General features: G+C 33.8%; 3 protein-coding genes across 3 annotated transcripts; all 3 read right to left on the bottom strand.

Moving 5' to 3' along the window:
* On the bottom strand, positions 1373–3963 carry LOC18601742 (UDP-arabinopyranose mutase 1). Its single transcript, XM_007032790.2, has 4 exons — positions 3526–3963; positions 2397–2647; positions 2109–2277; positions 1373–1985 (listed from the first exon to the last, which is right to left on the bottom strand). The coding sequence occupies exons 1-4, from the start codon at positions 3865–3867 to the stop codon at positions 1653–1655; spliced, it is 1095 nt and encodes a 364-aa protein (XP_007032852.1). The 5' UTR covers positions 3868–3963; the 3' UTR covers positions 1373–1652.
* LOC18601741 (proline-rich protein 3) lies at positions 15763–16761 on the bottom strand. Its single transcript, XM_018119349.1, has 2 exons — positions 16417–16761; positions 15763–16289 (listed from the first exon to the last, which is right to left on the bottom strand). The coding sequence occupies exons 1-2, from the start codon at positions 16628–16630 to the stop codon at positions 15955–15957; spliced, it is 549 nt and encodes a 182-aa protein (XP_017974838.1). The 5' UTR covers positions 16631–16761; the 3' UTR covers positions 15763–15954.
* LOC18601740 (cytochrome P450 85A) lies at positions 17597–20890 on the bottom strand. The gene is made up of 9 exons (XM_007032788.2): positions 20555–20890; positions 19783–20104; positions 19530–19679; positions 19188–19436; positions 19011–19097; positions 18811–18889; positions 18226–18332; positions 18001–18125; positions 17597–17902 (listed from the first exon to the last, which is right to left on the bottom strand). Exons 1-9 carry the CDS (start codon positions 20743–20745, stop codon positions 17815–17817), a joined length of 1398 nt encoding a protein of 465 aa, XP_007032850.2. The 5' UTR covers positions 20746–20890; the 3' UTR covers positions 17597–17814.

The following is a 21306-nucleotide window of genomic DNA, read 5'->3' as shown; positions in this document are numbered from 1 at the left end:
GATAGATAGATAGCCGTTGTTAAAGGTTGAACGTAATCCATCTAGATGTTCTTATCTATTGATAAATATTCAATTTTAAGCGTTTCTGATGCTTTCTTTTTCTCATAATCGTGGCACCAAATATCTTTTCCTCTTAAAACCTTGGTAAATTTTCTCGATTCTAAACCATTTAAATGTTTCTCTCTCAATTTTTAGCATTAAAAGCACATATTTTTCTCAAAATACTTCCAAATTTTTTGAAAATTTGAATTAAGGTTTCATAAAACTCAAAGTCTCAATTTCTCTAATTTTTAGATTTGCGGTGAAATTTGGCCCAAATGTGCTAGTGACGGGCTACCTTTCTTGCGGACAGTGAGAAGAAGGAGAAGAAGGCAAGGTGAGAAGAAGGAGAAAAAGGTCGGAAGGAAGAAGGAGAAGAAGGAAGGAAGGAGAAGAGAAGGTTTGGGAGGTTAAGAAGGTCGAGTGAGATGGACAATTTGGGAAATAAAAAATATGTAACTTTCCCTTTGCAAAGGGAAAGTTACTTTTCCTCCATGAGAGAAGGGAATGACAATCCTTCCTCTCATTGTAATGTGATTACAATTGTAAGCACATTACATTCCCCTTTTGCGAACCAAACACCGTAATTGCAGCCATTTAAATTGTAGGGAATGTCTTTCACTTATATCATACCAAACGCCCCCTTAGATGTTTCTGTGCTTGGAATGCTCTTAGGCGTTTCTATACTTGAAACACCCCTGTGAGCAATGTATTTCAAAAATAAAAATTAGCCAAAATTAAATATATACAGTAATGAATCTTATATGCCTCATAAACAAGGCCTTCTTTCCCCGAGAAGCATGATCGGTATTAAGTTTAACAAACCCTGGTTGTGGAATATTGATGGAGTAAGAATTGTTACTCTCTCAGATAAAGTTTTGATGAGTATGGATTAGGGAATAGTTTACGGAGTTGTAGGATTAAAGAATTACAATTCAACAGTCTACGGCTCTAACAGGACCAACCATGGTCGGAGAAGAATAAAACAATGCTTATTTACTTGCATTGCTTCATTCCAAGTATCTCCTCGGGGAAACTTTCTTTAACCAGGGAAAACTATTTCAGTTCGTAATACTAATCCCTCTTTCGGCGCCATATTCAGGACTTATTTGTTAGCCCTTCGGGATGAAGCTGCAATCACAGCTTATTCTAGGCAGAAAAATATGCATTAACTGGACCACACAATTTGCAATGTTTCAGAACAAGGCAAAGGATTTCCATTAAGAAATTTCCCATAAGTACAATGAGGCACGATTTGAGCTTCGATTTGGCCTTTTCCCCCATTCAAAATTCCCAAAAAGTAATGCATTTTACCATAAAATGGAACCAATGCTAAAAACAACTGATGCATTTTATTGTTGTAACTTCATAACATAAAGTTGATCAAATTACATTACATCACGCCAAAATCTGCGAAACTTCAGGTAGTCAAGAAGAAGACAAATAAAGATACAATAAGAGAGTAAAACTACTAATTCAACAAATGTAGAGAAATAATGGCATCTGTGGCATATTTTCTACTTCGCTTTGCCATTGGGCCTAGGAACTCCAGCTGTGTCGAGCACAAGCTTTCAAGATATGTGACCATGGCATCTGCGTGTGTTGAAAACTTTCTACGCTGCTTTGCCATTTGCCAAAGAAGCTCCAGCAGGGTTGAGCTCATCCCAGGCTTCAATCCATGTTACCATGGCATCAGCCAGCTTGTCAAAGTAGGGATCAACTTTGCTAAGCTTTTCCTTGACCTGCTTAGCCAGTTCAATGTAGCACTTTTGAACAGTGGTGCAGTCTTTTGGAAGGACAGATTGTTGGAAGAATGGGATGATCTCTTCCTGCCAGAAGATACCCTTGTACTCCTTCCTTAGGTTCACAAATGGATTGCTTGCTTTGCTATGATAGATGTAAGGTAGACCCGTTTTGACTCCCAATCCCAAATGGTCACATATAACCTATCAATCATCAAGCAGGAGATGTAGATTAGTCTGTAAAATTTCTGTATGGCATTCCTCGTTCGGATTGAAAGAGAATTGTTAATAGAAAGTGAAATTGTAATACAAATAACACCAATGTACCTTGACACACCAGCCAGCCCACATATCATCATAGCGTCCAATTGGCTGACCATCACCCATGAGTCCGAAGTACATGGCAGGGCCAATCAACTCACGGTCAAATGCCAAATTCATACCACACATGGGGAACAAGGTGCCTTTTGGGATTGTCAGAACCGCATCCACATACCTGATTTACAATGAGAATTGTTAATTAATCATCAACGATAGGAACAAACACCATTGGAAAGGAATTAAAGGTGTTTTCTTTCTTTAAAAATTGAAAAAAGGAAGAAAAAAAGTTCATACCTGGTGTTCCTCTCAAGAGGCTTCACAAGTTGGGTTGGTGCATCATAATCTGGGATGTTTAGCCACAGGCCATGAGAAACAGCAGTTGGAACACCCTCACGGAGACTGAATGGGTATCCACGGACAAAATCTGCACCCTCTCTAAATGGGTCATATAAAGTGTTGAAGAAGAACGGGGTGGATGGGGATAGCAGGTTCTTGATGTGCTGCTCAAGTGCATTGATTGCTTTGCCAGATGGGTCCTTAGCAACCTAATCATCAAAGAGATTCACAGGTTAGTGGGCATGTTAATTTACTTATGTTGTGAAAGAGATATCCACCAATCACGGAATATAAGTCAAGTGTTCAGATCTTTGACTTCTAGAGCGCTGATTCATCATTTAGCAGGAAAATATAATAACACAAACAGATACAATCATGCAAGATTTTAGAATCTCACAGCTGTGGATCACAATGCAACCAATTATATAACAATTAGAATCGTTTATTTCCATGATATGGCATGTGCAAAGCTGCTAAAAGTGAATTCCATGTGAAAAGAATTTGAATTCTGTAATCAAAAGCAAACTGATGAGGCGTGAGGCAAAATGGTGAGAAGCAATTAAACACAGACTTTCCATAATGCAACATCAGATTATAAGAAAACAAATGCATAAATCAATTCAAATTATGAAGATCTGGTTAACATACGGTCCCTGCAGAATTCATATCTAGAATCATGATGCAATGAGGAATATGAATTGATTGCGGTATAAATTATAGTATTTGATAAATTAAACTCAAATTCCTTAAAGAATTGTCAATGTCAGGAATTCAATTGTCTACACTGCATGGTACAAAAATCTTTTAAACTAAATCTGAAACATAAGTAATCGCAAAATTTCTCTTCTTAGATCCAAAATTTGCTACAATTATTTAAACACAAACACATACATAGGAAAACAAATCGAGCAAAGCATCCAAATCGCAATCAAAACAATGAAAGGATCCAACCTTTGACCAAAACAACAAAAACCCAGATACGAAAACATCACAATAAATCAAGCAACTAAAAAAAAAGATCCGAAATTTGACTTGAGAAAAACCCCCAGATTTCAAAACATCACATAAAGATCAAAAAAGAACTTACAAAGCAGTCATCATCAATGGTATATATATACTTCTTCTTGGAGACCATGTAACCAAAGCAACGGCAAGCAGAGTCCTTAAAGGAAATGCAAGAAGCCTTGGGACCCAGAATCCTGTTAATATCATTTCTGTTGTAAAGTTCATAATCAAAGCCATCTGGGACCTTGATAATCTTTGAAGGGTCACCATCTTGAACAATGATGAGATGGTAAGGCTCAAAAAATGGCCTCCACATCTCAAGAAAGTCCAAGTTTCTTATAGTTGGTATAACAATGTCAAGCTCATCTTTCAGCTGAGGTACTGCTGGTGCTGCTGCTTGGGTTGCTGTTGCAGGCTCAGCCATCACTGCAAAAAAAAAAAGAAGAAATAACAAAAAGAAACGAAAGAAAAAGAGTGCTTTTGTTTGGAGAGCTTTGGGTGGGGGATTGGGAGGGAGAGTTTGTATGGGAATATATATGGAGGGAGAGTAACGTGGCACGTGAGAAACGGGTGAGGCGGCACGAGTGAAGGAAGAGAGAGAAGAGACGTGTAAGAGTTTAGCAGAGAATGAGGACTTTTTCAAAGGCGCAAAAAGCCTGAGTTTTAGGCTTAAGACTTGAGGTTTTGTCGAATTGAAAGAGCAAATATTAAAAGTTTATATATATCTATATACTCTTTCCCTTTTTCCTTATTTTTTCTTTGTACTCACAGTTTCATGTCTTTATAGAATTGGAACTCAAATTCCAATGGCTTTTACTGTTTTACATGTATAGTCTATAGAAGCAATAATATATATTCTCATTTATATTTTAATTTAACCTTTTTTATAAAAATTTTTATTTTTATATCATCGATCACGTAAATATTTCAAATCCCACATTAATAATTAGAAAAATGCAAAAACAAACATATAAATCAAAGTGAAAACAGTTAATATTTTAGTGCTTTCATACATAAAATGTTTCTACATTGCAATCAAGCAATTTGATTTTTGAATGAGATTGGTCTACTAATTTAATTGAAATTAGATCCAAAATTGAAACAAAAATTTAGGTGCTTTGTAAGTGTGGAATATTTGCAAACTTTTTACATTTAAGGAATTAAAATCTGTCACAGATTTGGGTATATATATATAATCTTTAGTGGGATAAGTAAGATAGTGTGTTGATGAAAGGGCACTTTCCTAGTATTTATGAAAGTTTTTTCTCTTTGTGAAAAATGAGAACGACTATTTGTAAAAGTCCAAAAAGAAATAGAAATTATAATTAGTAATTGTTAAGGGCAATTTCGGCATAAAAATGAGAATTAGAGGCAAGCAATATATGCAGTTGAACCTACCATAGAGAGAGGAGATTTATTACTGGAAATGGAAGATATGCAAGTAATTATGAGCCAATTAATTAATTTTCTATCAAGTAGTGAGGCTAACTTTGACTCTTTATAATGAGTTTGGTCAATAAGTAGAGGCTTGGTGAAACAGAAGGGAAGGAGAGGATTTATGTTTGAAGTAAAACTCGTGTGAAAGAGTTAGCAATGGCACGCATGTCCACATATGAAACTTACAGCCTATTTCATTTTATTTTAATAAATGATGACAAGACAGAGTAGACGAAGCTTATGTACACAAAACTTTAAATATGGAGTCATGTGCTGCCACTTGAAAATAATTGGATGTGTTGTTCAACAAAGGCTAGATGAAGGCCTGGCCAGCCACGTAGAAAAGAAAACTCACAAATGCTGGCATCGTGTAGGTCACAACTCATAAATGGCGGACTATTTCTTTCTTTCTTTTAATTTAATTTTACAGAGTTTGGTCAATGGATAATTAGCATATAGAATAAAAAGATGGATCTGATTTCTGCAAATAGAAATTGTTAATTTATGTATTATATGTGTTTTGAATTTTATGAGAAATTATTATTTTAATAAGTGTTTATAAACGTTCATTAATCAGACCATTTTAAGACAATGCCTTAATTATTCTCATACATACATATATATTTATAAATAACACCCATACCAATAACAAATAGGATCTTTGAATATTATATTCTCTAATACTTTTAATTTTTTCTAAAAAAGAAACCTAAAATGAATGTGATATTTTAATGAGACAAATCCGAGTGAGACATTGACATGCAATGGGACATGACAATTGAGTACGGCTTTTCGCAAAGAAAAATTAAATTAAAAAAAGTTGAAATAAAATGTTGGGTCTTGCAGTTTCCACCGACAAGGATGGGCTTTCCCTTGTCTCGAATCTTTGGATGCGGAGTGAAAAGTGGAAGGGCACCTTTGGTATGTGGGACTCAAAATAAGACACGTGTCCTTAACCAACCTTAGAAAATATTTTGTCTTAATTTTCGCAGATAATGGGGGCATTCTCTTCTGTTCATTGAATTCAATAGAGCCAAATTCGTTCTTTTATGAGGACATCATGTCTTGCATTCTTACTACTTACCTGGAAAGCTTTGACCCCTTTTTACTTTTTCTAATTTCAAGTCTCTTTGAAAAGTAAGACAACTCAATTTGCCTATTTTTCAACTTTTTAGTCAGTCAATATAAGCTCAGTAGCAAATAATAATTACAGTCTTGATATTTGTTAATCGGTTGACCCTTGATGGGATCCAAAACGCTCAAAGCATTGCCGCAATTGATGTCATGATATTTGCATGTGTAAATATATTTATATGAATGCATCTTTTCATGATATGTTTCATTAGCATGTGAGAATTTTTCTTGGGAAGCCCGTTGAGTTGAGTGGATTATAAATTCCATTCCCCTTAACCAAGGGACCTCCCTTGTGAAATCCATGAAAATTCAATGGAAAGCTTGGTTAGGCAGAAAAGTAGTGCTCTAGTTAGTCATAGCAAGTTTCTTGTAAACGTCTCAAACGTATTGGGCACTTTCCACTGAAACAAGTTGAAAAATTCAGCCAAACTCCATTAGCGGATCATGGCTGCTTAATAAATCAAGTGGGAAAATTTGGCAATGGGCAATATGAATTTGAAAGTGTCCAAATTGCTTTAAAAGTGGAAAAATATTCTTTTCACTTATATATTATTGAAGTTAACTTAGTCAGAATATGCATATCTATCATCTCTTTGAATGGAAAGAGACTCACAGAAGAATTGCAATATAGCTTAGCCAGTGGCTATATTATATTTAAATAAATGAATTAAAAAAAAAAGGATGATGTCATGCATGGCTGAATTTTGTTTCTCATGTGTTGCGGTGAAGCCAATTACTGAAAGACTTTGTGCAAACAAGTATCTCGATGCACAGACATGTGCATTGCACGTGTAACTGCATATATTTAAAAGAAAAATAACTTTAAGAATCACCTTGACGACAAACATTAATGAATATAGAAATTTAATTTATAATGTAAGTTAATTCAATGCACAACAATATCTTCTGTTCTTTAATAAAATTAATTACATAATTTATCTGTATATACATTATTACAATTTTCTTTTATCTCTTTAAAGGTGGAGTGGATTAAGGGATGAACATTCATGTGGATAAAAGCTGGTTTCGTAAAAGAGCATACTCTTTACAACGAAAGTGATAGTGATGAACCTACATCTAATTATGGAATATGGAAAGGAATTAGAAGGATATCTTTAGAGTTTAATATATACACACGAGAATTTCATTCTAAAGAAAACTAATAATTTAAAGAAAAGAATTTGTGATTTTTAATCAATTTTATACATGAAGAATAATGATGCTATATAATTCAAAACGTCCAATTTTGGATTATTTGAAAACATTAATAGTTGTATTCTTTGAATCTTGAATCTTAAAATTATTGTACTTTTGATTATTTTAAATTGTATAATAGTATATGAGAATTATTTTGTTCATATATTTTATAACTGAAACCATGTTTCGATATTTGATAATCGAGGCTAACTAATATTTATAGGGCATGTAATTATGCAATTACTAAAATACCTTTATATTTTCGATGGATCATCGACGTTTTATTGACAGATTATACATAAAGTATTGACAAAAATTTTCGATAGATTTTTGATGAAATTCTAGAGTTTCGACGGCATTTCGTGACTAATCTCACTGTGTTGCCAATGAATTATCAACGCAATGTGAATAGAGTACCAAAGGACATTTTTAATGAAATATTCTAACAAAATTTCATCTATTCTGAGCATTTTCTAACCGGATTACATCGAAATTTCCAAAACTTTCGACAAATTTGTGTGCTTTTCTTGATGGAATATTTTTGTTGGTAAAACTGTGTGCATGGATTTTTCCTTTTTTGATGAAATGGTATTAATGACTAAAGTGTTGTTGACAGAATAAATTCGTTGGATATGGATAATTTCAATGGAACGTTGAAGTTTTTTTGATGACTTTTTTCATCGAAAAAGTCTTGTTTTTTTGTAATGATTTATATAATTCACTCTCCATACAAAATTTCATGTTTTGGTAAGTTCTATGGAATCTATAATCAATATACAATATTCCTAATCATACATGACATAAATTATATATACCAATCACTATAAATTTGACATTTTTATTGATGAAATTTTTTATTGGTAAAGGTGCACATTCCATCTATAAATTCAAATATCGATGGAAAATTTTATTGTTATTCAGTCAAGAATACCATTGTTAGTAAATTTTGACAGAATATTCTGTCGGTATATTCATTAGTAAAGCATTGAATTTGTCGAAACCTGTCATGGCCGGTATTAGGTGACGTTCGTCAATGAATTAAGTCAATATTATTTCAACAGATTTTCGATTGATAATGAGGTCTACTTTTTAGTGATCATATATTTTTGTTAGTAAAAGCTAATACTTTGCCAATAAAGCCTAATATTCCATTGGTAAAAGCTAATATTCCGTTAGTAATGTTTTTGGTAAAACTGAAAAATACAATAATTTTAAATATTGCAAATAATTAAAAAATATTTTTTTTAATTAATACAAACAAGAGTAAAAATTGTATTATTTTTATTACAATAAATACAAAAGGTATAAGTTTGTTAAGAATACAAATGAAAAAAGAATACAAATATATCTACTAGTATCGTCTCTTCATCGTGCATCCTCATTATTAAAAAGGCCACTGCTCTTTTTTTTATTTATTCAACATGGGCAACTAACTGCATCACATATTGGAGGATCTATTGGACGCTTGACTCGAAATTCATTAAACAGTTCTCCATCCAGTTCACATTTTCCTTCTTGCCTCGAGATAATATGAAGGATCGACACCAAACTTAATGATTGACATGAGTCTTCAATTTCATTACCCTTTGTTCTCATAGTATTTGTATGTATTTTTATCTATTATGATTACATTGAAGGAAATGGTCTCTTCAATAAAATCATATTTAATAAGGGAGCTTCAAACCAAATCAAATATCTGATTGGATTGAAAAAACTATTCCTTTCAATGTAATTATAATGGATAAATAATAAATAATACTACGGGAACAGAGGAAATGAAGTTGAAGATTCATACCAATCACTATGTTAGGTGTCAAATACGTTACCGAATCAAAATTATAGATATGCAAACTAATCTTTTGCAGAAGCACTCATTTTGGCTTAGATGATACATGGTGTTTACAAACTTTCGATTTTCATCTCCGTTGAAGTTTGTAGAACACTGTGCATCATCTAAATCGATGATTTGCTTCGTATTTTTTGTTTGTTTTCCATTTAAAGATTTCATTGCCGATAGCTATGTTAGATTCTATGAACTTAAATTACCTATCCCAGATTAATGCAATTTGAGATTGGTCAATTAGGTCTATAGAATCTACGAGTGACAGATTGTGCTATATTCCTTGAACCTAAACTCTTGGTTGACTTCTCATGTTTCGAATGTTCAGCTTGGACACATGTAACTAGATCAAACTTGAATTAAGAAGAGGTTTCTCATAACGTGTTTCGAATGAATTGTTGGAATGTTTTGTAATGCCACCCTTGCTTCTAGACTTACTCTCAAGCACAACACAAAACCTTATCTTCATAGTTTACCATTAAACAGAAAACATATCTTTATGTTTATAGCTTAAAGTACACAAAAACATCATCGACTGATAACATAATCAGAAATACAGTCTCTAAGTTCTATCACTGATCATCAATATTGAAGAACACGATTGGTTGATAATCTTAGCACCTCTTGTTAAAGGAAAAGATAGGCACGTGAGCAGAATAAAGTTTCAAGTCAAAGACATGTGTTTTAGTTTTTAGCTTTGTATAGTAATATATCAATAGTTACTGTAGTTATTAGGAATTGTTTTTTTTTTTTACTCTGTTTGTTAAAGAGTTAGTTTTCCTTACAAGTAATTGTAACTGACTATAAATAGGAGTCACTTGTAAAGAACGAGAAATACAAGATCTACAATACATTTTTCTAGATTCTTCTTTCTGCAGCTAAGCACTTCAACTTCTTTGAGATTCTTCGATACTTTGATATGGTATCAGAATAAGTTAGGGTTTCTAACTTGTTTTGTTTTTGAAAATTATTGCAATAAATGATGAATTCTTCCTGAATTGATTCATGAGGATTGTTGATTTATGATTTGATTGTTGATAGTCTTAGTTCTTGATATTTGATTGTTTAGATCTTGAATCTTGAAAAGGAGTATATGGAGGATTTTAAAAATTCTTCCAATCCAAGGTCTATAATAATACAGACAGAGGATACTAATTCACCTTTTTATCTTCATCATATTAATCACTATGGATCAGTTATCATTAGTCCAAAATTGACCTTAAACAATTATGTTTTTTGGAGTCATTCTTTTATGTTGGCATTATCCATACGAAATAAAGGAGGTTTTCTTGATGGATTCATTGAAAAACTAGCAATTACATATAAGATGTATGTGTCTTGGAAGCATTGTAATAATTTGATAGTGGCTTGGCTCCTAGAGTCCATTACACCATCTATTGCCTCAACGGTTTTTTACATGGACTCTGCTATTGAGATTTAGAATACTTTGCAGCAAAGGTTTGAACAACCAGATGATACTCGTATTTGTAATCTACAGTTTTCTCTTTGTAATCTTACACAAGGGACTAAATCAGTTGACATGTATTTCTCTAAGTTGAATAGTCTTTGGGAGGAACTTAGAAACTATTGTCCTATGCCACATTGTGCTTGTGGAGGTTGTACTTAGAACTATTGCAAGAAGTATGTTGATCAGTACCAGAAAAACATGGTTTTCAAATTTCTCAATGGACTCAATAAGTCTTATGCAGCCTTGAGATCTCAGATAATCATTTTGGAGCCTTTTCCAACTTTGAATAAGGCGTATAACTTGGTTTTAGGAGAGGAAGCACAAAGGAAGTTGCTAATTCAATCACAGCTTTTATTAGAGTCATATGTTATGATGGCAACTATTGATGGAAAGAAGAAAGAATAGTCCGATCTGCTATGTAGTCATTGTGGGAAAAAAGGTCATCTTAAGGAAAAGTGTTATAGGTTGATTGGATTTCCAAAGAATTTTAAGTTCAATAAGAACAAAACTAGTTTTAAGAAAGAAAATTATGGGAATTCATCAATCAAAAGTGTCTCAGTTGCTAGTGATACTCAGATTGATCAAGAAGAAGGCTTAGGATCCAACACTATGTTCTAGATGTCTTTTACAAGGACTCAATTCCAAAAATTACTTGCACTTATAAAACAAAATGATTCTGCCAGTGTTGGTGGCATTTTCTCAAACACTCAACATACTAGGCATTCTTTGGTCAATTCAGCTCTTGCAGGTATCATTTCTTATCATCATTGTTTCAATACCTTGCATCAACATTCAAATAATCAATGTGTTGTAAACAATGTCATGATTAAACATGATTTTTGGGTGGTGGACATAAGTGCATCAGATCACATTTCATGTTCTCTTGAGAATTTTGTGTCCTGTAAGTCAGTAAGTAATGTGTTTGTTCATTTACCAAATAATGCTAGAGCTGTAGTTACACATATAGGAGCAGTCAAACTAAATCCATTGTTAACTCTTCAAAATATTCTTCATGTCCATACTTTCAAGTTCAATCTTGTTTCAGTTAGTTAACTCACAAAGTCTAAAAGTCATTTTATATTCTTTACTGATTCATGTTGTGTGATTCAAGACCTCAACACATGGACTGTGACTGGGGTTGCTGAAGTTTCATCAGGACTTTACTTCATGCAGAATAATAAAGATGCACAATACTTTGAGCAGTTTAGTTTTGATAAAATTATAAAACTTCCATTTACTTCTTTTATTAATTCTTGTAAAACAGATTCTAAGGTTTTTGATCTGTGGCATTACAAGCTTGGTCATATGCCTGTTGACAAAATAAAATTGCTCCATAAACAATTTCCTGCAATTTCTTGTGAGCATGAATTCTTGTGTGAAATTTGTCATTTAGCTAAACAAAAAAGACTGCCTTTTCCAAAACATGATCCAAATACTAATTTTCCCTTTGAAATAGTACATGTAGATATTTAGAGACCTTTTGCTACATGTACTTCAAGAGGACATCATTATTTTTTAACTGTGGTTGATGATTTTAGCAAGTTTACATGGATTTGTTTAATGAGAGCCAAGTCAAATACTTTGTCAATCATTCCCTCTTTTTATAATTTGATTCAAAATCAATTCAACATTTCATCAAGCAAATAAGATTGGATAATGGCTCTAAATTCAATTTACTTAAATTTTATGCTTCTAAAGGTATTGTGCACCAATTATCCTGTGTTGAGACACCACAACAAAATGGTGTTGTGGAAAGAAAACATTAAACTTTGAGTATAGTAGCCCGATCATTATTGTTCCAGTCAGGTTTACCTACAAAATTCTAAGGGGATGCAATTCTTACTGCAACCCATATCATTAATAGAATTCCTTCTAATGTCATTCATAACAGAACACCTTATGAAGTTCTTTTTCATAAACATTCTTCATATGATTATTTTAAGGTGTTCGGGTGTCTATGTTTTGCTTCCACATTGACACATACAATGAAGAAATTTGATAAAAAAAATATCTAAATGTGTATTTCTTGGTTATCTAATAGGTATTAAGGGCAATATAGTTTATGATCTTGATGCACATAAGGTCCTCATATCAAGAAATGTGATTTTTCATGAGAATGTTTTTCCTTTTAAGTCTAAATCCAATTCTGTCCAGTCATTTGAATTTTCTCGAACACTTTATATGCATGAGTCTAATTTTGAATTTTTTGACCTTTCTGATGATAATTTATCTTTCCACAGTCCTTTATCATCTGAATCAAGATCCTTTGAACCTTCCTCATCATCTTTTCTAGATCATAATGTTGAAATTAATCCCCATTCTCCTTTGTTATCTTCAGACAATGCATCTCCTAGTAATGTACCTATTGTTTCTTTTAATACTGAATCTATTGTCCCTATACAAACTAATTCAAATATTCCTCATGAGTCATTACTTAGGAGAAGCAGTAAGATTAGACATCCACCAAAGTATCTAGAGGTTTATGATCAAATTCTTCCTTCACGAAGTAATATTGTTATAGCACATCCCATTCTAGATACTTGTCCAACAATAGGCTTTCCAGTGAACACAAGATCTTTGCTGCTTCATTATCCAAAATACTTGAACCTCAATTCTATCACCAAGCTGTACATTATTCTCACTGGAGAGATGTAATGCAAAATGAATTGAAAGCTTTGGAAGATAATGGTACATGGAGTATGGTACCTTTGCTTAGAGATTGTCATGCAATAGGATGTAAATGGGTTTATAAAATCAAAATGAATGTAGATGGTATTGTGGAAAGATATACGGCACGCTTGGTAGCCAAAGGTTATAGTCAAATAGAGAGGTTTGTCTATCAAGAAACCTTTAGTCTAGCTGCAAAACATACTACTATGAGGGTATTTTTGGCACTTGCAGCAGTTAAGAACTGGTTTTTGTCTCAATTGGACATTAACAATGCTTTTTAATGGAGATTTGGAAGAAATAGTTTATATGGATCTTCCTTAGGGTTATCATTTTTAGGGGGAGTATGCATCAGGAACTAAAATGGTGTGTCATTTGCATAAGTCACTTTATGGACTTAAACAAGCCTTTGGGCTATGGAATTCTAAATTTGCTACCTCATTACTTCAGTATGGTTTCAATTAGTCGAAGTCTGATTATTCTTTGTTCAGCATGACTACTACCAGTGAAGATTTTGTGGCATTACTGGTATATGTGGACGATATTATCATTGGTAGTTCATCCTTACAAGTTGTTGATGAAGTGAAGAAGTATTTGAGTTCGAAATTCAAACTGAAAGATCTTGGTAAGCTGAAATATATCCTTGGTCTAGAAATTGCAAGATCAACAGAAGGTATTTCTTTATGTTAAAGAAAATACACATTGGACTTGCTTGAAGAACAGGTATGTTGGGAATTAAACCAACTTCAACTCCTATAGACTACAATCGTAAGTTGAGAAAGGTAGAAGCTGAGGAGAAGCTTGTTGATCTTACTTTATATCGACAACTAGTTAGAAAATTGTTATATCTGACTTTTATTAGGCAAGATATCACTTATGCAGTTCAAGTTTTATCCCAATTCATGGATAAACCTGGACATGTGCATATGATGGCAGCATATAGAGTCTTGAAATACTTAAAGTTAGCACCTGGATAAGGGATCTTAATGAGAGTAGATTCAGAATTGTGCATCACAACTTACTCTGACAGTGATTGGGCTGGATGCCCTGATACTAGATGTTCTGTAACAAGTTCCAGTGTGTTCATTGGCAACTCTTGGTGAGTTGGAAATCTAAAAAGCAGTCTATGGTAACACGAAGTTCAACAGAGGCAAAATATTGTTCGATGGCATCTGTTTGATGTGAAGTGATATGGTTACATTCCTTGTTGGCAGATTTTGGTTTTAAGCACAAAGGTGCAGTGATATTATATTGTGATAACTAGTATGCCATTCACATTTGTAAAAATCCCATATTTCATGAATGAACAAAGCATATTGAGCTTGATTGCCACTTTATCCGAGAAAAGGTGGTAGCTGGGATGATAGAGCCTAAGCATGTATCAAGTGATGAACAAGTAGCAAATTTGTTTACAAAAGCTTTATAGCCAAAGCAATTCCACAACTTACTCAACAAGATGTGTGTTCATAACATTCACACACCTCTTGAGGGGGAGTGTTAAAGCAAAAAATAGGCACGTGAGTAGAATAAAGTTTCAAGTCGAAGACCGTGTTTTAGTTTTTAGCTTTGTACAGTAATTTATCATTAATTATTTTAGTTATTAGGAATTGTTAGTTTTTTTTTTACTCTGTTTGTTAAAGAGTTAGTTTTCCTTGCAAGCACTTGTCCCTAACTATAAATAGGAGTCACTTGTACAGAACGAGAAATACAAGATCTACAATACATTTGTTCAAATTCTTCTTTTTGCAGTTGAGCATTTCAACTTCTTTGAGATTCTTCGATGCTTTAATACCTCTCTTGTTTAACAACAATTTTTTGACGGAAAGCATTTTGTTAGTATTTCAATTGGCTGTGTGCATAACACAATTGGTCGAGAATCGGTCAATATTTTATCAGTAATGTCGACGAAATTAATTTTGTCGATAAAACCTGTAGTGAATATATACAATTTATTTAATAAAAAGGAAAATAAAAAACACAGATATAAAAAATTGATTTGCACTCTGGTTCTTAGGTTAACCATTCGTACAGTTGAATAGGTCATTATAAATTAAGAAACCTCTGTCAACCTCTCTCTCTCTCTCTCTCATATTCTAGTTCATATCTTTACTTTATTAGCTTTCCCTGTTGAGGGTTTGGAGTTTGTCCACGTCCTTATAATCTTAATTCGTTTTGCAACTTGTGGTCTTATCAACCTGATTGTACTTGTAGCAGGCTTTTCCTGTTGAATTAATAAAACTCTATATTATCCAAAAAAAGGCTTTTAATTTAACTGAATGATGGAGTTAGACAAAGAGTATGCTCTGTGCATTTGCATTCATAAGTAGTGGTTCATGAATGAAATTAATGAGCACTTGTCCCATTAATTGTTTCATAGTAAAAACGCATTTATCTTCGTGTATAGAATTTTTTAAACAGAAGATATGTATATATGCACTTCTCAGTTTGTCATCAAATACGTTAACACATATATGGTGATAATATGACAGTTAATAAATTGTAGCGGAAATCTGCATTGACTAGAGAGGAATCAAGCATATCAAAAGGCTAATAATATCGTTTAATTCAAGACTTTATTAAACCATGCAAATGGCCGACACTGACATTACAATTACACAACCTTACAGTAACATCGACTGTATGATGAGAACAATTACACAACTCATTTCCTCATCCACACAAAGCAAAATGTGTAACAGAACTAAGAATGTCGATAAGCAAAACAAAACGAAAAGTCTTTGGAAGAAGTAACAATCAAGAATGAAACGTTAATAACCGGGAGAGATTGGTTTGGGTTGTGAAGTGTAGATGAAAGGTGGCACTGAATACAACTTCATCTTATTGTTGTTGAGCAGGCGGCAATAAGAAAGGGGAGCACCACTTATTCCTTTGTTAACATCGGTTGCAACTTTACAATTTTCTAATGGAGATTTTTCCAGGAATGCCTTGCATTCTGTGAGCTTCAGCTTGTTACTGAGTTCATGAGGGAATAAAGTTGCAAAGTAATAACCCTTTGAATCTGTTGCTTTGCTCAAGATGGAGAAAGGTGCTGTCTCATAACCATGCTCATCGACAGCTAGACATGTTATTCTAGCAACAGCTCCTGCATTTCAAATTAATAAGATAACTACTTAATCATATGTCAAATATGAAATAATTAGTATTACATAGATGCAATATTGTTAGTTAGAAAACATGGCAAGTACCCTAGAGATAGGCTGAGAGATTACCTTTAATCGGGATTAATCTTTTGGGGCCTGATTTGCATAGAATAAGCCCTTCAATGCCAATGGGGAGAGGCTTTTCTTTCACATCTGACTTTGGTTTGTAAAGTAGTTCTGGCTTTGTACCATAGCTATAATCACTAGCAGAAGCAATAACAAGCATAAACGAGAACAGAATGAAAGAGATGGTGAAGGAGAAAGTGGTGAGAGCCATTGACATGTGATTAAAACGCTAATATAAGCCTTAAGAATGACTATGAAAAAGCTCAAGTGATAAGAAAGGCATTGCCATGCCCATCTACATATATATACACATATGATTGCCCAACAATCTCATTGATAACCGACTAAAATATACATGGTATAGAAGGGAGTTGCTCCCACGACGAAATTTTCATATTTTATTATAACTTGGTGTAATTCATTGAACCAACTCCTTAATGGAAACCAGTCAAATGGCTTTTAGCTATTAGGGTGTTAGTACTATAACTGGGTTTCAGGATTGACAATTAATCAAAGTCCACTCTGATTTTATTGTGTCAATGGTAATCAAATCTAAATTCTACAATCCCTTTAATTAAAAAAATTTCACAAATGTTTGAATTTTAACCTCAAATGGAAGGGAAGGCTTGGTCAGTATTGGGAGCAACAAAGTCTTGTTTGATTTTCTTCAATTCTACGTGGAACAAGATTGTTGAGCTGCTATAGGCCCTAGATTGGTTAAATAAGATTGAAATTTATATCATGAGTTCAGCTTGTTCCTGGCCCATCAAGTCAACAGTCCACCAAAATAGTCCATTATACTAACAAGTTGAGCCATTGAAAATCTCAAATTGCTCAAACCCAAGAAAGAAGAAATGACAGATTTCTTGATTGGGTTATCTTTTAGGCCAATTTCCATATATACTAACTATTTTATTCATCTCAATTGTATAATAAGACTAGAATAAAAAAAAAAAACCAAAGTCTCAAACTTTGGAACAAAAAAAAAATAGGATAGTTTGTCAGTATATTTATGAAGTCTTAAATGTGAATTTCTCCTCTTCCAACTTCTCTATCAGAAATGGAGAAAAAAAGTTACATTAGCTTTCCAAGATGGAGAGTTCAAGTCCAACTGAAAGATTGGCTAAGGTCCCAACTTAGGTCTTGGAAAACGAAATTTTGCCGGGATTATTGAGATCATAGCTTTGATATGGAAGATATTTCTATTAGCAAAATTCTCTCAGTTTGATAACAATATGATGTATCCTACCAAAAAATAGAGGGCACAATTTCAGAATTCACAGTCTATAGCCTGAAGTAAGAAAACTCAGTGTCATTCATTTTCTACTCTTTGTTAGAACATATTAATTGTACATCCTTTCCCCCTTTTGACTATATCTCTTCTGTACATACATCTGTTAGTCAGTAAGATGAGACTCTAATGTGTAGTCCATTTGGTGCTTCAACTCTTGGAAATTTCATCAATTTTTCTCCCCCAACTTCTTCCCATCTGCACCAAAAGAAACAATGGAAAAACATTAACTAAAGTTCATTTTCTTTGTTTTTGAAATGTTCATTTCTGATTAAACAATGATTTTATTTGCTTACCTGTATCTAGTTACAAAATAGTGAAGGAAAGTAGAAATTTCTGCAATTCCTAGTTCCTTTCCGGGACACTGCCTGGTGCCTCCTCCGAATATCAGGAAGTAACTTTGAGATTCCAAGCTCTTGTCCTGCATTCAGGAATCAATTAAAATTAAACATGCAACTTCTTTCATGGATAAAATGCAGGGACAATGGGGGGAAAAATGAAAGAAATTTTGGGTTACCAACCATCCATCTCCATGGATTGAAGGCTAATGGATCAGGATATAGAAAAGGGTCATAGTTTATCTCTCTTGTATAAACATAAATCCTCCAGCCTTTAGGAATCACAAATCCTGCAAAAAAAGCAGAAAAGAAAATTGAAGATTAGACATGTCGAAATTCATTCCAAGGGGTTTCAATGTTAGTGAACTGGATGTTGAGAAAGGCCCACCAAGAGAAAATCCAATCATATACTTACTTGGAGAAAAGTTTGAAAAAAATAATAAAAAAAGAGTATGGAGTATGATTTTACCCCGATAAAAAAGCTTCCTTTCTTTTCAAAAATCATTGAAATAAGACATGAATCATCCAGGGAATCGTCTAGCTGGGTTGGTAGGTATGCCGTGTAAATCATGAGAGGGTAAGGTCCACCAGGGGAAGGTGATCTCATTTCCTTTACAATTTTTTACATATTTTTTTTGGTTCAAAAAGTTGTAAAAACAGCTGCTAGCGGCAAACTCAGTTTCTTGAGCCCATAAAGCTCACATAGAAAGGTGGAACCAAAAAGACTTGGTTGAATATGGATCCCAATTTGAATATTTTAATGCTCACCATTCAGTTCCATTTCTTGAGTAGTTTTCCTGAGAACTCCATTAACAATTGTAGCTAATCTTGAAGTCTCAAAAATCACCTGCATAAAAAGGAGCACAGCCAAATCGTTGAACTTTTCTTTATAAAGTAAGTGATTTAGGAAAATGGTTTGTCTCAACAAAAAAAAAAAAAAGGAAAGAAAAACCCTACAAATTTCTTACCGCTCTAGTAAACCTCATTGACTTAAGGTCATTCCATTCAATTGGATCCTCTGGCCTTTTTCTGTCTCTAAGTGCCATATGTTCTTTCTGAAAGTTTTTTAACAATAAGTCAAAACCAAAAAGCATGGATCAAAAATAGAGAACAGTTCAAAGATGAAGAAAAATGTTTTCACTTACTCTTAGCTCTTCAAGAACTCTTGGATGATCATGGAGATACTTGACAGCCATCATTGAAGTAGTCGAAACTGTCTCATAACCAGAATACAAAATTGTGATTATTTGATCAATGATCTCATCATCACTTAGTTTGTATCTATTACTGTCATCTTTTTTCATCAAGTAGCCAAGCATGTCCTTGTGGGATTCTTCAGAAGCTCTTCTCTCTGCTATCAGTTGTCCTAATATTCTTACAATATTTTTCCTCGCCTGCAAATCATAGTAAATCGTCCTACTTATTGACTATAAACAGAAACTGCAATGAAAGACTAGATATAGGAGTTGAAATGCTTGTCCATTTACCTGCAATCCGCGGCAATAATTTGTGCCAGGAAGATCAATCGGAAGTGACAAGGTCCCTAAAACCAGTTTAAAGAACTCAGGCATGAATTCTTGAGCCACTGACCCGGACTCAGCACTGGCAATTTGCTTAAGTGATGACAGAAATGCCATCTACACAAAATTTCAGAACATAAGCAGATTAGAAACAGAGGAACTATGAGCAAAAAACTTAAAAATTTCAAAATTTTTATCGGAATAAAAATTTTATACAAACCTCTTTGGTCTTTTCTTGTATGTTAATGACTTTGTTTTCCCAATTGCTGAGGAAAGTTCTCATGAATTCATCTATTTTTGGCAAAAGTTGTTCTCTGATCATAGTGGGGCTAATGAGGGCAAGCAGAGTTCCTCTCATTTGCTTATGAGTGGAGCCATGGACAGCTGCAATGTTGCATTTTCCTAGGATATCCAGCATGGACTGTGGGTAGCCAGGAACAAGACCTTTTGCTTCATTCATGAGGATGTATCTGTTGAGCTCTGGATCCATGGAAACAACAGTAGGGCACGCCAGTATATGGGATTTGAAAAAACTGCCAAACCTGTTTGCAAGAAGCAGAAAAAAATAAGTACACAAAATTATATTAAATTATCTTAAACCAGAGTAGAATCAGATAAATAACTTGAATGTTTACTGTTTTTTAAGTTAAATTTACAAGAAAACCCTCTATAACTGTTTTTAAATGACAGGCATGACATGGTGAGAACATTAATCCCCATAAAAGGAAAGAAAGGAAAAAGAGAAAGCAAAGAGAGACTCCTTTAGCAGCTAGGTTTGAAATGGAATTTTGCTATAAGCTAGTTACATGATCCAAAAAGCCAAGCTTTAAGTGACAAGCCAAGCCAATAAATATATGAAAGATATAACTGAAAAGAACATTACAACTTTCAAGGTTTGAAGCCACTGCAAAGTAATATGCTGTTCTATAGGGAATACGAACAGCATGGTAAGAGACATGTATGCAGTAAGAAGATTCAAGTAAAACAATCACCTTGCCCTTTGGTTTTTCATGAAGTTTGGACCTTGCTTGAGAAATTCAGTGGTTTCTCCAAAGACTGGCCAACCCATTGTACCTGGGGGCAGACCTTTCTTCCTGTATCTCATCTCATTCCATCTCAACAGAGCAGTGCAGATACAGAGGACCAAGACAAACAACCCAAGAATCACCATGAAAAGAGCCATTGATGCTCCCAAGAAGCTCTGCAAAAGTCTCACCTTCACAAAGTTCTGCAAATGGTTGTGGGGGCTTCCTCCTTACTCTAAATTAGCCAGGAAGGGTGCATATATATAGGCCTCGTAACCACCCCACCCCCTCCCGTTGAGAGATAAAAGCCATAAAGGCCAAACCATGCAGCTCACTAGGCAGGGACCCTACCCTTAGAGACCTCAAGTAATTAGCAGTCCAAGAAAAAAAAAAAAAAATGAATTACTATTTGTTTAAACATTTTAACTGATCCAAGTAGCTAACCCTTGACTAAACATAGATTTGAATCTTAAACTCTTCACACTTAACAATGATTAAAAAAAAGAATATGCAGATTAAGACATAACTCATTCTTCAAGGTTTGAGGCATGAATGTTTGTTTGGTAGTCAAGGTGGGAGATACTATCAATACTGTGGTGGGATTTTACAGTAATTGTTTATGATGGGGAATTCTTGGAGGATTTTTACAAAGAAATGATTTGGATATAATTGGTATGAAAACTACGTAGAAAAGGCCTAACTAATTAAGTTTTTTTTTT

The sequence above is a fragment of the Theobroma cacao genome, chromosome 4, assembly GCF_000208745.1.
Source record: "Theobroma cacao cultivar B97-61/B2 chromosome 4, Criollo_cocoa_genome_V2, whole genome shotgun sequence".
Classification (NCBI taxonomy): domain Eukaryota; kingdom Viridiplantae; phylum Streptophyta; class Magnoliopsida; order Malvales; family Malvaceae; genus Theobroma; species Theobroma cacao.
Note: the sequence above shows the minus strand (reverse complement) of the source record. Positions and strands in the feature narration are given on the sequence as shown.

Coding starts and splice junctions, on each gene's coding strand:
- LOC18601740 (XM_007032788.2), bottom strand. CDS start 20,745: ATGGCTCTTTTCATGGTGATTCTTGGGTTGTTTGTCTTGGTCCTCTGT. Junction 20,105..20,554: donor ATGAAAAACCAAAGGGCAAG/GTGATTGTTTTA, acceptor TCTTGCAAACAG/GTTTGGCAGTTTTTTCAAAT. Junction 19,680..19,782: donor TACAAGAAAAGACCAAAGAG/GTTTGTATAAAA, acceptor AATTTTGTGTAG/ATGGCATTTCTGTCATCACT.
- LOC18601741 (XM_018119349.1), bottom strand. CDS start 16,630: ATGTCAATGGCTCTCACCACTTTCTCCTTCACCATCTCTTTCATTCTG. Junction 16,290..16,416: donor AAGATTAATCCCGATTAAAG/GTAATCTCTCAG, acceptor TTTGAAATGCAG/GAGCTGTTGCTAGAATAACA.
- LOC18601742 (XM_007032790.2), bottom strand. CDS start 3,867: ATGGCTGAGCCTGCAACAGCAACCCAAGCAGCAGCACCAGCAGTACCT. Junction 2,648..3,525: donor CCATTGATGATGACTGCTTT/GTAAGTTCTTTT, acceptor TTTGATGATTAG/GTTGCTAAGGACCCATCTGG. Junction 2,278..2,396: donor CCTCTTGAGAGGAACACCAG/GTATGAACTTTT, acceptor ATTGTAAATCAG/GTATGTGGATGCGGTTCTGA.